The 17,702-nt window shown below is 32.6% G+C and overlaps 1 protein-coding gene across 4 annotated transcripts in view; it reads left to right on the forward strand.

Moving 5' to 3' along the window:
* Positions 1-17,702, forward strand: part of LOC123700722 (LIM domain only protein 7) — a 143,321-nt gene that overhangs the window by 56,180 nt on the left and 69,439 nt on the right. The window contains exons 1-2 of one of the 4 annotated variants that reach the window (XM_045648036.1): positions 8,204-8,271; positions 10,136-10,289. In XM_045648036.1, the coding sequence (XP_045503992.1) occupies positions 10,188-10,289 (102 nt within the window). In that variant the 5' untranslated portion in view covers positions 8,204-8,271; positions 10,136-10,187. Of the gene's footprint in view, positions 1-8,203; positions 8,272-8,313; positions 8,446-10,135; positions 10,290-17,702 lie in introns of those variants that run through there. The other 3 variants (XM_045648035.1, XM_045648038.1, XM_045648037.1) reach the window with 3 other exon arrangements.

A 17,702-nucleotide genomic window follows, 5' to 3' on the forward strand; every position in this document is an offset into this window, starting at 1 on the left:
GATTTTAGTATATAATTTATTAGGTTTTAGATAAATCTGCCGGCGGAAAGCTAGTAGATAAAACGAAGTCGGGTATAAAGGGCTTTTAATTTGTCAAGAATCAAGATCGATTGGTCCGCTTTATTGTAAGTTATTCACGATAATCATAATATTACTCAATGTTAGCAGTATTTGGATAATGTTTGTTTATGTGCTAATATTTAAAACATCTGGATTAAATGAAAATGAAAATTTTTTCAGGTTTCAAATGTAAATATAAAAAAGTGATCTTGAATCGTCGGGATAAATAACCAAATATCAACGTCAACATTATATTAAAAAAGTGACCTGAAACGTATAAATAACTAATATCCATCGAGTTAAAACAGTTTTAATGTAAAAGCTTTTTAGTATTCCTACCGTCCTACGTACTATTACTAGGAATCTAGTAATAATACAACGCTCTTGAATAATAGATAATGTAATCTGCGGTATTACTCTAATTAATTGTTTGGCGCATTTTCTGTGTGATACTTGTGCTATTAAATAAAAGTTTTTTCTTTAAATATCTGATTTTGACGATGGAAGTTACCACAGCGGATGGCAGTGAAAAGTAAAAGTAACATAGAGTATAGACAAACTGGTCGAGGTGTAGCCAAAAATTTATGAAAACCTGTCGCGATGAAAGTTACGATATACTGCCATATCGTGTTCCCTTCGGATTCGTGTTTTATACTGGTATTGTTCGAGCATAGTAATATAAATAATACAATAGGAAGGTAATAGTAACTGTTTGTCGTGCCTGGATTGACCCGGGGTTACTGAAACACAACAGAAGTAATTTTTTTTTAATCTTTTTTTATTTGGGGATTATTGTCCTAAGAAGTAAAGACAACAATTTTTGCAACAATTACAATAATTTTTATTTTAAGCAATGACAAATAACGTTTAGGTAAAGAAAACTTAACCTAGGTACCTTATTATTTTAGAGAAAAGAACTCGATTCAGGACTAAGCACAGCTGTTGTCGAAAGCTCCAAACGAACAACATAAATTAATTATTATAATGTTTTTTATTCGTTTTAATTTCAATGAAAAGTTGAACAAACAAATATAGGTATTTAAAAATGCTTGTTTATATATAAGGATAATAACAATCAATTATAAGTGACTTAATAATTAAGTAATAAAATACAATCAATAACAATTCATTGCTACCATTTAGGGGAGGGGGGGGCAAAGTAGGGTACTTAACGTTTAATCATTCCTAAAAACTAAAATAATGTAATTAAATTAAAAATTTTATCTTAGAATCATAGCTTAATTCATTGCGAATGCCTATGTATACATTTATGTTGATAACGTTATTAATCTACGAGATGTAATTACTTAAATGAAAAAAGGCATTTGACCCGCTATGCCCCATGTATAGGGGTAAAGTGGGGTCTCGTATGGGGCAGTGTGGGGTAGTCATTATAAGGAACGAAACACAACTTCAAAACGAAATAGTTTTATTTCTTAGATACATAACGACAGTTTAAAAAAATAAAATATATATAAATAAAAACAACAACACTTTAGCAAAACAAATTTACTACAAAAACTTCTCTTTATTATTATTTATGTAAGATAAAGAAATTAGAGATCACACAAAAAACTGTACCTAACACATATCTTTTATAAAACTTAAATGTTAAAAAAAGGAAATACAGAACTTTGGTACAGTTAAGTAATGAATTACTTTTAGTTAGTTATAATCATCTACTTTAAAATTTCAATCAAGATAACAAAAAATCAACGTAACTACTCGTATACATCTTTAAATCTCCAAACTTAAACATTTTGGCTTTCAAAAAAATATTTTTAATCATTTTAACCTTTAACAAAATTAGTTTTCAATGCACAACGCACATAAATGAGTAGCCTCTTCATCTTTTTCATCCTCTCCAGCACAAGAGTAGTGTGCCCATCGAGAACATTTTAGACAACGTATCCATCCCTCGGTTGACTCTGACCACAAGTAACCACAATAGATGCATTCAGCATCTTCTTCTGCAGAGCTTTTGCTGCCTTTCTTTTTGACAATCTTTCTCTTCTTCTGTTTGATGGATTTCAATTTCAAATCTTTAGCTAACCTCTTTTTCTGTTCTTTTAGTTCTGCGGCCTTTTTTATGGCTAGAAGCTCGTTTTTGTACGGCGATTCTGTGATGATTGCTGTTTTCCCTCGTTGCTTACTAACTCTTTTGCCTGTTCTGTTCTCCTTAGGCACTGGCATTATTTGTTCTGGAGTTGTTGTAAAACTCGAGGGCCTATCGACCATCCAAGAACAACCAGGCTGTGGAGAAGGTTGCCTAGGTGGGGTTTGTATATTACTATCCTGTTGTAGTATTTGCGATGGTGGTGTCTTATGTTACCGGTCAAAATTTCTTGGAGTGGTTTGTGGAACGTTGTGCATATTTGCTGCTTTTCTGTAGCCCATTTCTCCGGACACAACACTGTATACAGCTTGTTTCATAGCTTCCACAGACCATGAATGCTGTTCAGTCTTCCTCTTATATGTGCGGACCATGTTGGCTAAAAACGTAAAAAATAAATATGTTACAACTTAGAAGTGTTTAAAACGGGGCAAAGTGGGGCACTTTTCTATAATAAAAAAGGGGTGCCCCACTTTGCCCCAGGCACCATACCCTACTATGCCCCACCAGCTCGTTTAAAATTAAACACAAACTGACGGCATCTTACCTTTGATTCAATGACCTTGTGCTTGTTGATTAAGAGAACCGAAAGGGAACTGATTCATAATAAACTATAACACACCACAGTACATAAGTACGTTTTAGAAAGGATTACTGTTCAATTTCACTAAAAATTTTAAGAAAAACACTGGTTTTGATATTTTTGTTTACATCACACAAACGCGTACCGAAATGGCGTGGTTCGCATATGGAGGTCACGCGCCGATTAACGACCAATCAAAGCGAGCCGTTTGACAGTTCGCACAGCGTTCGTTTCGAGCTACGTAAGGCTTGCCCCGCTATGCCCCGTGGCCCCGCTATGCCCCCCCCCTCCCCTACAACCAAAAATCTACATACCAACCATTCCACAAACAGACAAGTTCAACCACAGTTCAAAACACAGTTAGACTAAAATAAAACAATAACGAATAATTGAAATCACAAAGGTAAAGGCCCCAAAACAGATCCATCAGAAACCGGCCGCATACCACCGCTCGGGGAGCGTGGCCTAGTGGACCCCAAGGTCGTTTATACGCTTTTTACCTTATCTTTTTAACACAACACAATTTGAACCCTACCCCCGAAACATTAAAGCTCATTATCCAACCCAGAATCAATCCGTTTTTTGCGAGTTTTCTTTATAATTACAGGATCGCATTTTATGCCCGATTTTCTGATTTCGGCTTTTTAATATTCCGTAGTAACGGCACACATAATTGGTAATTTAAGGATAAAAGGTTAATAACTAAGATTTAATGAGATAAACTTTCTTTTGTGTTTTTATGTTATCATCTGCTTCAGTGAATCTCATTATTACATTAATTTTTACACAATCTTTTAATAAGATGAAGGTCAGAGATCACTTTGGTTAATTTTACGAGTAGATATTATTTTCGATAAATTTTAAAAGTCATCAATAAAAATACATACCTACCTACTTGTTCTCCATATTTTATCACCTACGCAACTGATTAGTCTGCATGAAAATTGGTCGCTATGGCCAAAAACTACCAAAAGTATTATCGATGGCATATCAAAGGTATGAAGTAAGAGCAGACTTCAAACACCTCACGATTTCATCACACGTTACTGCACTTTAACCTTATATAGAGTTATCCGTAAATAGCTTAAGAATTTGACAAAACACCGCTTTTGGTAGCTGCACCCATTCTCATGAACGTTTCGTATCAACTATTTCGTTTGCTATCTCTAACTATTTTTACGTGTTTCGTGTCAATATGAAAGTTTTTGGATGTGAAGATGTTAGCATAAAACAAATTTTTCGTTGTGGTTGTTATTTGGCATGCAGGTTAATTTTTACCAGACATTATAAGTGTTAAGATGCGGGCAAAATAGCTTATTTAATACAAACACATGCAACTTTTGCTTAAATTATTGTTTAATTTTTCTTCTTCCTTCATAAGTGGATATATCTACACTAATATTATAAAGAGGAAAAATTTGTTTGTTTGTTTGATTGTAATGAATAAGCTCATAAACTACTGGACTGATTTTAAAAATTCTTTCACCATTCGAAAGCTACATTATCCACGAGTAATATAGGATAGGTTTTATCCCGGAAATTCCACGGGAACGGGAACTAAGCGAGTTTTTCTTTGAAACCGCAGGCAGAGCCGCTGGCGGAAAGCTAGTAGTTGATATTTCTATAAACCATAATAAGTATAGATACTTTCCTATTGTGTGTCGATTTATTTTATACTTTTATTTAAATAAAGTAAGATATAACTTTGAATGTACAGTTTCTTTGCATGTAGAACAATTTTTAAACGATTTTCCTTAAACGAAGTCTTTTCTACGAGTTCACATTTAAAATCAAAACCCCCTAAATCAATCAGTTTATCATAAACTAGTAATATTATAATATTGATTAGATACACTCGCAACTGCACAAAACTGGTTGGTTACGTGACTCTTTTCTAATTTATGTATTTTTTTGACCTTAACTTTCGTTGACATTGGAATAACGTATTGCTATAGAAATTCATTTTAAAGGTGTTGGTTTATCGATATATTTTCGTTATTACTTTTTGTTTTAATTAGTGATATTTTAGGTATATATGATGGCAGCCTTGGGAATAATAATGTTATCAAATTATTTTGTAATGTTACCTAGCTATGTATTTATAATTAATAATAATAACCTCACATCTGTAGTTGTAATAACTATAGTTTTCAGCCTGTCATACGGAAACATATAATAATTATTTTCTATAAAAATAATCTCCAAAATAATATATTTAAACTTTGTATATAGGTACCAGTCTATGTAATAACACACCAATTTGCGTACAACTATCATATTACTTTTAATTTATCTAGTGGAAATTTAAAACGGCTCTCAAGGCTCCAAACCGACCCACATTTGACAGGTTAATTAATATAGGTAATTAGTAATTAATTATTAAAATTTTATTACTTAATTTTAACCTACCCATTTTGTATTAAGTCACGGCCTAACTATGTAAAGTTTACAAGGAATTTCGTAGAATTTAAATTAAAATTTGATTTCTATAAATTAGCATGATAAATCAATATTTACATTATTTATTTGTTTGTCATTCTGTGTACAGTAGAATTGACGAATTGATAAAATGTTAAGTTTCTAAGTTTCATTTTAATTGTGAGTTTCACTGTAGGTACATAAGAATTATTTCTTCGTAAAATTTTATTTCAAAGGTAATTTCAAATTTGTATATGTGACTAGTTATTTACAAATTATCTATCAAAATATTTTCTACTCGTACATAACACAGGACACACAATCCTTCCTAGAATTAATTAATCCAAAGCATAACAAACGGAGAAAAATATATCTGCTCTGTAGTAGGCGCGTCCGATGCGGTACCGTTATGCCCTGACAGTTACAGCTGTATTAGGGTTGTCAGCTGGCATTTATGAGCTTTAATAGACTTGATTTTTAACAATCTTGTCGTGAGTTTATTTGTTTATCTTTAGAATTAAGTTATATAAGTCGGGTAACAACTCAAGAGCGGATTTTACTGTTATTTTTTTATTGTTACTTGTATTTGTTTCGATTAGAAAAGTTTTTAAAATCTTACAAATATCGCAGACCCAGAGGAAGTACAAAAATATAATAAGGATTAGAATAGTGTCATAAATAAAGAAACATTTAATGCTATTCTATGATTTAGGCTTTTTAGTATTATTATAATATGTATTTTAGTAGTTCCAATGTACTTTACACAATAATGCCTTGAGTTTCTTGCAACTAACCTTTCTGGTATCCTAAATACATCGATATCTTGGTAGGATATAAACTATATTTATTAAGCTATCATTCGAGTACTAAAAAGGAAGTATAAAACAATATTTTACAAAGTTATGGCATGTTGTCAACCCTAATAGGTACTTGAGGCCACATTGTTGGAAAATAAGCCATCCTCGGATTTTTTATGTAACCATACGTATATCAAGGAGTACATACTTCAAGAGGATATTTGAATGGTGATCTGTTGCATAATATAATATTTTAACCAATTTTTTTACCACTCAAATGATATTTGAAACCTGTCTTAAAATGCAGTGTTCGGACAGTAGTAATATCAATTTATATAAAATAATGACGGCTTACTTACAAACTGTTTCGTAATGTTTTCAGTTCAATTATGAAAAAGTAAACCATCGTCTCAGTTATAGGAAGTCTTCATGCATAAACAAATGATAAACGAATGTCTGTAAATTTTCTGGTTGCATCTTTTTGTTTTTGGAGCAATAATTTGTGAGAACCTATCATATACAATAATTTTGCACCTCAAAATGATGCCTATTTGAATTTCTACATACATTTTTCACATTTCAAAATTAATCTCGACAGACAACAAGATATAAACATGAAACGATAAGAATGATATCAATACAAAAATGCACACTAACAATATCCTCATCAAATTATTTCCCTGTTAGCCATCAAACAGATGATTTATAAATCGCAGATAGTTCCCGCGAAATGTCAATCAGGCAATTTCAAGAAGCCATTATTCTTGTCGACTATATGGGGCGATACAATTACTGGGTCTCATATCAGGAAGTCGAATTTCTCCTTTAACAATGCCTATTCTAACTCTACATTCAATGACACTAGGTTACAATTTGAACTTATCTATTCCTGGTATGCTGTCAAGAGAAAGTTCTCCTTTTAGGGTTGGAATATTGTTATTTGCATAGATTACTTCCGAATTGTTATTTGTGTTTGTATGAAATGTCTGGAAGATCGGTGGACGATTCTTCTAATGGTTAGAAACTATTTCAAGTATAATACCTATCTACCTTGCACAAATTTCTACATTGAGCAGTGGATAGAAAATGATGTTTATACGGATCTTCACCACGTTTGACAAATTTCTGTTATAGTAAATAGTGGCGAAGTATTTAAAGCAAGGTCATCTTCTAGTAAAATATGTTCTTTCTAATATCCACAATAATCAGAAGAACCATACAAGTGTAGTTATTTTCGTGTCCTGCTGTTCAGAAGTGACAAAATGCAGACAACGCAACCTTATCTTCAAATTATGATTTCATTCAGTGTCCCCAGAGAAAAGGTCTCAAATACACGAAGTACCAACGCTCCAGTATTGTCCAAGCAGATACCATTAATAGATTGTAACAAGGCGTAAACTACATTACTAGACTTCTGTAGTTCCAGCATTGACTGAGGATATAAATAACTAAGGAAATGACGTAAAGTTTACATTGGCCACGAATCGGTTCCAATGTTTGCGATTGAAAGAATTGCGAATTGGAAATGAAGTCAATATTGAAGTTGTATTTTAACAACAGGAAGTAACGTTGTTCCTTGTGTATTGTATAAAAGGGCTGTACTGGGTTGTAAATTTACAAGATTGTCAGCGACGTCTGAATCTTCTTCTGTATTTTGAATGTTGGTAGGTCTCATGTAATTAGGGATATTGACCAATCATTTGATAAGTTAAATCTGAAGGATCCTGTGATGCTAAAATTCAACTGCTGTTAAAACTAGTTAGATAAGGGAATAAGTACGAAATCATCAGCAGACGCACAAAACGAGAACAGAGCGACTTGTAAAACTTGGTTTTACACGTTTAATATATTTAAGTATTATTTTAATTTACGTAAATATGTTATAAGGCAGGAAATTAGAAAGCAATGTAATTGCGTTATTATATAATAATCGATATAAACACTTTCCTTATGAGTTAAAATTTACTAAATACCGAATTACATTTGCGGTTGTATAAGGATTAATTACTTTCATAGGCAGGTAAATATAGAAAATCATTAATTGCCTCATTAAGTTTAATGTAAGAACGCGAATATAATTATTGTATCGATAAGCGATGCAGATGTCGATAAAATCGTATCGAGTCAAGACTCGAGAAATGTTATGAACTCGATTACGTATTTTGGCCGCGTCTCGTCAGTTGAGATCAGACTGCCGCGCGGGACGGACGTGCAGCTTGTATGTAGCTAGCGCGATTATTATAATATTATGATATTCGGCGTTTAGCAAGTCTCAAGCATTGTTGAACTGTGAAATTCTGGTAATTAGCATTCGTATTGTTTGTTGTATTTGGTAGTTAATGAGAAGTGTGTGATGCAATTCCAACTTGAGTGACGTACGGATTTTGAAGTGTTTTTGTTATCTGATAAAGAGTTATGAAGTTGTGATCTCGAAGGATCTATTGTTTTGTGCTATTTTATTGCTTCTTATTATGGTGTGGTATTTGGAATTTTACTTTATTCACATATTTATAGAATATTATATGGTAGTTTCGGGAAAATCCTTAAAATTTTAAGTATCTGAAAATCAAAAATACAGTTCGATTATGAAATATTTATGAAGGTATAATACCTATATGCGAAAATTGTGTAAGACGTTGTGTAAAAAGTAATTTCAGTGAACAATAGGAAGTTTTGCTTAATTACTACTTACGGAGAATATTACCTCATTATTATACATAATGTATAATGAAAGTAGGTAAATAAGTTCGCTGAATTTAGCTAGATTCATGGGAAGGCTCTATTCAATGTTATAGTTTGGTAAATTAACCAAAATTATTACATGACCATATAAATATTCAAATTAATCTGCTTGATGCTTACCTCTTCGGTGTGATTTTAATCTACATTTTGTTATAGGTAAAAATAAATCTTTTCGGAGTAATCGTATGGTGGTTTCTGGTTACTTGATGAAGGTACTTCCATCTAGTTTATACCTACTTCGTTTAAAATGTTCATGATCAAAAGAAATCAATATTGTTTTAAACGAGTAATAAAAGAAATGATTCCTAAAGTTTCCGACATTTACTAATAATAATTGCAAATAATTAGCAGTTGTTAATTTCTTTGCTAATTGTGCTTACATTATACCTAGCAGCAGGTATGAGATCATTTAAAATAACTAAATAAAGGTATTGTTCTAATAACAGGAAACTACCTCTTACCTGCGGCATCGTTCGCATAGGCATTTGTGTACTTAGTGTAAAAGTCACGTATTTCGGATACTCCGTTACGAAGTAAACGACAAACAAACACGTTCTAATGATGATTCATGTTAATCTGCTCTTTATGTTTTAGGATAGTATAAAGAGAACAAGTAAGGTATCTTCTAACAAAGGCACATCGCACCGTAGGTAATAGGTATATACGCGGAGCACTTGCCCCCTGTTCATGTACGTACGCAATCTTGAAGCACGCACACAACGCCGCTCGGTTCCCTCTCGTGAGGGACGTGCCATTGCTGTGTGCGGTCGGTGTTTGTTTATACAATAATTCAAAATACCAATGTGATAAGCGACAACCCTACGCGTACGCTTCGCGAGTTTAGGTACCGCACCTAAACTGCATACTTGTTCACTTTATACTATGGTTTTAGTCTCCAATATAAATAATAATACAGGTAGATAATTGAGCAAAACATTGACGTCATGTATCTTTACACATCATGTTTATCTTTTCATGCGATCGATCGAGAAGTGATAGCTCTATCTATTTAATCTAACAGTGATATGCATAAATTCTTTAACCAGAAGCAATTTATTATCATCGCGTGCTATTTTTTTATTATTTCTTATAGTATTGATTATAAATTTTATGTTTAAACTGATTTTATTTGTATCGTTTGCAACTTCATTCACGTTTCAATATAAAAAATGCTACAAGGACATTTTTTTATCATCGATGATTACAAGGTTGTTGTTTTAAGGTAATTGACATTGATGTAGTTTTTTTATGGAAAATAGACTCATAAATATCATAATTATCTTATTTTCGACTTTAACTAAAAACAGATGTCATGCAGTAAGGCGACGATTGGTATCTTTGAATCTTGCCAAAGAAGTTTCACTTCTGACACGTGCTCTTTTTTGTACGAACAATTCCACTAACGAGTCCCTTTTGTTGCAGTTACCGTACAATGGACACATCACGCGTGTGTAGTGTAGTGTAGTGTAGTGCGATGCCGTCAGACAGCGGCAGCGCGTGGTCGCCGCCGGCGTCCACCGAGCGGCGGCTGAGCAACTCCAGCGATGGCAGCGCTGGCAGTGGATATTCTAAAGCTGTAAGTAGTAAACTTGAAGCGCTTTATAGATTTATTAAAAAGCTGTAAGCAATATCTGGGAAATGGTAGGACTTAGAGAAAAAAATCATCAACACCGTGACCCCGAACAACGTCAATGTCAAATGTCGAAGCAGACATGGGATCAATGTCGACTTTATTTTAATGGGTTTACCCATGATCTTTACGAATTTCCGATTGTCGGAATTTTTGTTATTTTTATAACTAAATTGACTGGACTAAAAACAAAGTTAAAAGTTTTTCTATGCTACGCTTCGTACTTTGTAAGTAATGCAAGGGCATTTCCTATTCTATAACTCAATAGTCTGATGAATTGAAAGACCGACGCGGACGTGATCGGAAAAAGATCAAGGTTGACAAGGTCAAAATTAAGATTGACAGAGGAGGATTATTATCAGATGATTTATTATTTCATTTATAGCATTGTTGATATTAAAAGGTATATATAGGCATTATAGTATAGGTATGATTGTGTAAAAACGATCGATAGGTAGGTAAAGAATTGAATCAATAGGTCTTTCACCAGGCATAAACACATAATAGTTCGGTAAGGAAAGAAATTTATGAAAACTAACGCCAATTATGAAAAAACACAATTTTATCATGACCAAATTCCACCTGACCCACATACTAAATATTTCTCGTAAAAGTTTTTCACAATCCCCTTTTTGCAGCTTGCAATTACGACTCAATGTGTAACGAATTTAGAAAGACGGTGTAAAAACTCAACTATTTCACAAATACCTACATTGGGATTGAATTTTAATTTGCAAGTGATTAGTAATGGTTGACGTTTTGTTGAAAATATAAAGTAAAAAGCTGGTTTCTCTGTCCGTTTGTAATGATGTTTGATGTTTTTGTACAGCCCAAACCACTGGACGTATCGGGCTGAAATTTGGACTGCAGGTAGATGTCATAACGTAGGCGTCCCCTAAGAAAGGATTTCCCGATATTCTTAACGGGAACAGGGAAAAACGGGGATGCACGTACACAGTCGTGGGCGGAAGCTAGTATGTTATATTACTTATTATAAGAAGTGAAATCGCACATGACCATACATTGTTTCTAATTTATACACAGCTCAAACAGAGGATGTCTCGCATCCATAAATATTAGCATATCCTGCGGTTTCTCACGATTTTACGACCGTTTTACTTGTGAAGTCACTGATTTTACGATTTAGTTACATCTGACTGTTATTTAGTGTAACATTTCTATTTACTGAGTTTCCCTTGATAAATTAATACAATCTGCTATACGTATGTTTTTCGGAGTAAATTTCTTTGAACATAAGAAAAATTATTTCAGTATTAGATACCCTGCAATATTTAGGAAAGCTATAGCTCTGATTATGCTTAGTATACCAATAGGATTTAGGAGCGGAGCAATGCGGGTAAATCGTGGAACACAGCTAGTGAACTGATACAATGTGTTCTTTAGAAGTTCTTTCGTAGATGCAATTTGACACTTTCAATAGTAGTATTTCTAGGGAACATGATCTAGAAAATTTTCGCCTTTTCTATTCTTGAAATAACTGCTTCTATAGCGGAATTTACAACATTTTCTATTACTTCTATTGCTTTCCTTGTATGCGAACACATATATTTAAAAAAAATGTGTTAACATTAACCAACCTGATTCATATTGTTTTAAACATGTATTCTCGTTTATTTGCATATTTAAAGCAAGTCCTTTTATTTGCATCGATGTTATTTAAAAAAGAACATTGCAATAGGTGTAGGAGATAAGGCGACATTTCGAAGGCTGTGTACGCCCGGTTTTTATGCCTTTCTCTACAAAATTGTCGCATGCCAAGGGCATGTATCCGTTTGCGATATATTTTTGCAATACTAAAGATAACGTGGGTTATTATTCATATGTATATTTAAATATGCATGTGTGCGTTATTATGTACTTATCTATATTTTAATATTATAAAGCTGAAGAGTTTGTTTGTTTGAACGCGCTAATCTTAAGAACGATTCGAGAAATTATTTCGGTGTTGGATAGCCCATTTATCGATGAAGGCTATAGGCCACGCGGGTGAAACCGCGGAGCGCAGCTCGTTATTCATACGTGTGTATGTATGTATATGAAATATGTATGTGTGTATCGAATTGTGGGTGCGTGTTTGTGTTTTTCACATAGCTTCTTTTCAAACCTTGTTGAGTGATATAATCGTTAGACGCGTTTTGTTCGCCCCGTTCATAGAATTCATTATACATTTTTGAGTATTTAACTAAATTCTGACCCTTCTGACCCAAAACTGAATTGTGAAAATATCTTCACACTAAATTCAATACGTTAATAACATCAATTTTTTTTTTGTAGTATAAATAGCCATAGTCTCGTTATTTTAAGATGTTGTTTTGTGTATGTGTATTGTGTACATATTTGTAAGTACCATAATTATAGTGGACGCCTCTGCATTGCACATGTCCTCGCCTTTTGAAAGTCTTAATTAACTTTTCCTTTCAAACACCCAGATTTTGCCCACGTATACAACTTAGCTAATCTTTTGTTAAAAAGATTGATTATTTTCTAAACATTGATGAATTAACAGCCAAATATTAATTAATGATAAAAAACTTATCAGTACTCGCTACTATTTCAACTATATATTTCTATTCTCTTAAAAATAACCTCATTCCCAATACATATTGGTTAAAACAATATTATATTACCATGTATCAACCGACAACCAATTTTTATCACTTATATGTCTTCCAACCCTATCGGCGGCGACCACAAGACGGACATCCGATTTGAACCCTAACTATATGATTCCGGTTTTTTATAAAAGCAAGATGGTTCATTCACTTTATAATGAATAAGTTAGTTACTATGGAGATTCTTGGTAGTTATGTTAACATAAGATTTACTAGCATCCGACTTTTTAGACTGTTGACATGCAATGTATAAAATTCTGACAAAAGATCTAAATAAAACCGTCAATTTATAATAATCGAATCTCGTATGAAATAAATTCCTATAACATTTGTAACGAAAATCAATATCATTTTAAAACTTATTTTCCAAAGAGGTATTTAAATAACCTGTTTGTCATAGTCGTCTTTTGACCAAAAACCAATAAGCAATACACATTTTAAATAGCTCATATTATTCAAAACACAAGACATTGCAACTTGCAACAGACAACATGCACAAAGGTAGGTATATATAGGCGTTCACCTGTCTGTAATGACATTTGCAGACGACCTTGTGAACATTGATTTACAAAATGTTAAGGGTCGGATGTTTTTTACGTTTTCTTTAAAGTTTGAGTTGCTTGGTTTATTTATGTTGTAAACTTAAAGAATGTTTTTTTAAATATGCGATATTTTTAAAGAGGTGTCGAGATCCTGTTTCTTATTTATTATGTGAGTCAAATAATAGTCTATGTGACTTTATTCGGATACATTTTACTCTATTTGCTCCTGTTCAAAACAGTTTTATGAATGACGAAGTATTTCTTAAATTATTTCTAACTAAAAAAGGTTGTAACTTAAAAATATCGATAGGTTTCGATTTCCAGTACTGGTACCTCACAACGTTCAAAAGTAAATTATAGATTGTGTTATACCTCCATTACAAGTCCATATTTTCTTATAATAAGTTTTTATCGTCATTACCATATCTTTAGCTACCTTTCCTTTTAACCTGCCGATGTATGTACATTTATTAAAAAAAAACTTAAGACACGTCGGAAGAATTAAAAGCGTCGAATTGTCACGTGTTAAATATTTTATTGATCTGAACGAGGAAGTCTATAAAATACTTTAAAATATCAACTTTTTGTTCAATTTAGGAAATGTAAGTATGTAAATAATTGTAAATGTTAAGATATTGTAATATTAAGCAGTAAAGTATCGAATTAAAATGGCAATTATTATGAAATTAAAGTTGAAATTTATGATTGCGAGCTTGAGTTTTTAATAAAATAAGATATTATTCTCTGGAGATCATAGTAACTTAAAAAAATACTTATATACAAATAATGGTAAAACAGTATGTTTGATTAGAATTTTTACGCGTCATTAGATTCGCCTTAAATGTGACACATTCAAAATCCATACTAATATTATAAATGCGAAAGTAACTCTGTCTGTCTGTCTGTTACTCAATCGCGCCTTAACTACTGAACCAATTTGCATGTGGTATAGAGATATTTTGATACCCGAGAAAGGACATAGGCTACTTTTACCCCGGGACATAGGATAGGGCTTATCCCGGAAATCCCACGGGAACAGGAACTATGCGGGTTTTTTTTTAACTGCGCGGGCGATGCCGCGGGTGGAAAGCTAGTTATTAATAAGAACAAATTTTGGACACCGAATAATTGAGTCTGTTTCAATACATAGTATTCCAGTAGTTTTTTTATACTTTTTCGAATAACTATTATTATGTACTTGTATAAATTAGCTATGGTACTTGATATCTATACAATATACGAAAATATAAATACATCGAATTCTACAGGTAGGTACTTATCAAAAGAAACATTAGTACAAATATAATAATCTATATTATAAATAAATAGAAAATACGTCTAAGTGTCGTGGGAGAGAAATTTGCGGAAGCGCACACCACTGCGCAATTCGTTGTGTTCCAGTTGATCACTGGTGACAGACGGACATACTTACAAATTGTTGCAATTATCCGATCAAATTTGTTACACCTTGGTTTTAAATATTTACTTCTAATAGGAGAAGCTTAAGAGTGTGTTGAAGTAATTCTTAATAAATTTTAGAAGAATAAACAAACAGTATTTTTCTTTTCAATTAATTAAATCTATACTAATATTATAAAACTGAAGAGTTTGTTTGAACGCGCTAATGTCGGGATCGTTCAAATTAAAAAAAAAAATCTATAGGTGCTAAATAGCCCATTTATCGAGGAAGGCTATGTATCATCACGCTAAGACCAGCAGGAGTGGAGCACTGCGGATAAAACCGCAGGGCACAGCTAGTATACCATAAACATACAACCCATTGGTTAGAATAGAGAACACTTATATTATTATTTCAGATAAATACATACCTTCGTTTAAAACTAAAATTAATAATTTGTAGTTGTTTAAATGTAGATTGATATTTTCGTTGTTCGTGTAAGAAGGAAGGGAAAGTAATCCGTATGTATCCTTCCTCTTCGCTTTGTTTTTCTGTTTAAAAGTTACAAACAATAACAAAAATAGTAAAAAACGAATAATTATAATAATTAATAACCTACTATCATAAAGGTAACCAAGGATAACGTTAAATGTCACTTCGGTTGATGTCCCTAAAGAGTACAGCCCAACAGCCTCATCAAGGCTGACCAGTATTCACCTTTCACTGCAATTATAATAAAAACAACTTTATGAAGGAACTGCAATAATTCATGTAGTGTATCCTTGTATAATAATATACTTACTACTTCTTTTCTTTTATAACTTGCTGTTCACACTAGCTTTGCATAAACCACACAAATCTATATTGTAATTATGTATGTATGTATGTATGGTTTCACGCATAAACTACTGGACCTATTTCAAAATTGTTTTCACAATTAGAAAGCTGCATCTTCACTGAGCAACAAACAACATAGGCTAGGTTTTATCCAGGAAATCCCACGGGAACGGGAACTATGTGGGTTTTTCTTTGAAAACGCGGGCGAGGCGCAGGCGGAAAGCTAGTATTTTATAAATATAATTCATAAAATGAAGTATGGTTTATTCCAATAGTTTTATTAAGTTTTATATTTATCCATTTGCAAGTGCACCATCAACATACAGAAAATCTATAGCTATAGTAATAATATTCATAGCATATAAACAGCTCTTATTCCATAGATTCTTTTAATTTTGTGCTTATGTTAAATTATCTTCATCTGCTTGTAAATATCTATACTATTTTTTATGCATAGGTATTATTATCTCCCTCTGCTTACTATGTAAATATGGCACAAGATTTTACACAGGGAAAGTCGCTTCAATGAACTAGTGTATAACTACGTCACGAGACAAACCAGTAAAGACAATACATCTGATAAGCAATTGGCTCAAACACTCCGATCAATCACACATGACCCTAATCAAGGTCCCCGATCTATGCGGAACTATATTATATTATACTAGCTGCATCCCGCGGTTTTACCCGAATTTCTCCGCTTCTATTAGCGTGATGATTGATATATGAGCCTTACAGCCGTCCTCGATAAATAGGATATCTAGCTCTGAAATTATTTTTCAAATCATAAATTAATCTCTTTGACCAACTGTTCAACTAAGCCTTTCATTTGCATGTCACTTTCAACACAGCACTGTTTTGAAATGGATCTTACGGTAACACAAGTAAAGTTCAATTTGTAATAATATGACACACGAGATTATCGCCTATTGTTATTCAAATAAGGGTGATATTAGGATAATTGGAGCGCGACAACCAGTTCCATTGGGGTCAAGTGCGACAATCACGTTTCCTGATCAATTTTACGGTTTAGTTTGAATAATTTAAATTATATTTGTCGGTCAAATGTATTAAGCTAAGACTGATCTCTTATAGATTTTTTTAGATATGTGCCTCGTGTTTTTATTATTTTGAAAATAAAACCACGTGTACGTACCTTAATCAGCCGAATAAAAAATATTAACGAAGAATATTTATTCTTTATAATGTTCGGTCAAGCATTGTAGAATAACAAACAAAACTCATTAATAAAGTTTAATTCAACAGCTTTAATTAAGTTTTTGTGTGAAGAACGGTTTGAATGCCGTGTAATATTAATGACATAATCGAATCTATCTAGGATTGTTTTGAAAGTCGTGCAGTTACACTACTAACGACTTAATTTTTACTGAAATTTGAATTAATTATAATTAATGTCGTTAAAAAAATACGTTTAAACTCATGAAATTTTTGTATTGTCACCTTGATAAGCGTAAAAAGTTTCTATAATTAAATCTGCCCGATTAAAGTGGGTCAAAATCAAGTCTAAAGGACTCGTTACATACAAACATACAGGTAAAGCTAATAAAATCCTTACTATTGTGATGTACACTGTACAGGGAACCCACCGCTGCCACCATGTGATGTACAGGGAACACGTATAAATAACTCGCAAGTCAAGTAGACAACTGTTAATTGTTAATTATTTTATAACTATCTTCACATGTACATATCATTACACCACTACTATAAAATCCAATCCGAACAGAACCGGGGCGTAAATAGTAATATATTTAAATCATATTTCACAAAGTGCGGTCAGGTATAATAAATAGCGAACAAAGGCATTACAAAACTAGTTAACAAGAAATTTGGTAACGATTTCGGACATCAATTTTCGACAGTTACATCCGTACTTGTTACATTGTTATGTTGTACACGCCGCGTTTTGTAAGTTTTTCCATTCTAT

The sequence above is a fragment of the Colias croceus genome, chromosome 20 (genome assembly GCF_905220415.1).
Source record: "Colias croceus chromosome 20, ilColCroc2.1".
NCBI lineage: Eukaryota > Metazoa > Arthropoda > Insecta > Lepidoptera > Pieridae > Colias > Colias croceus.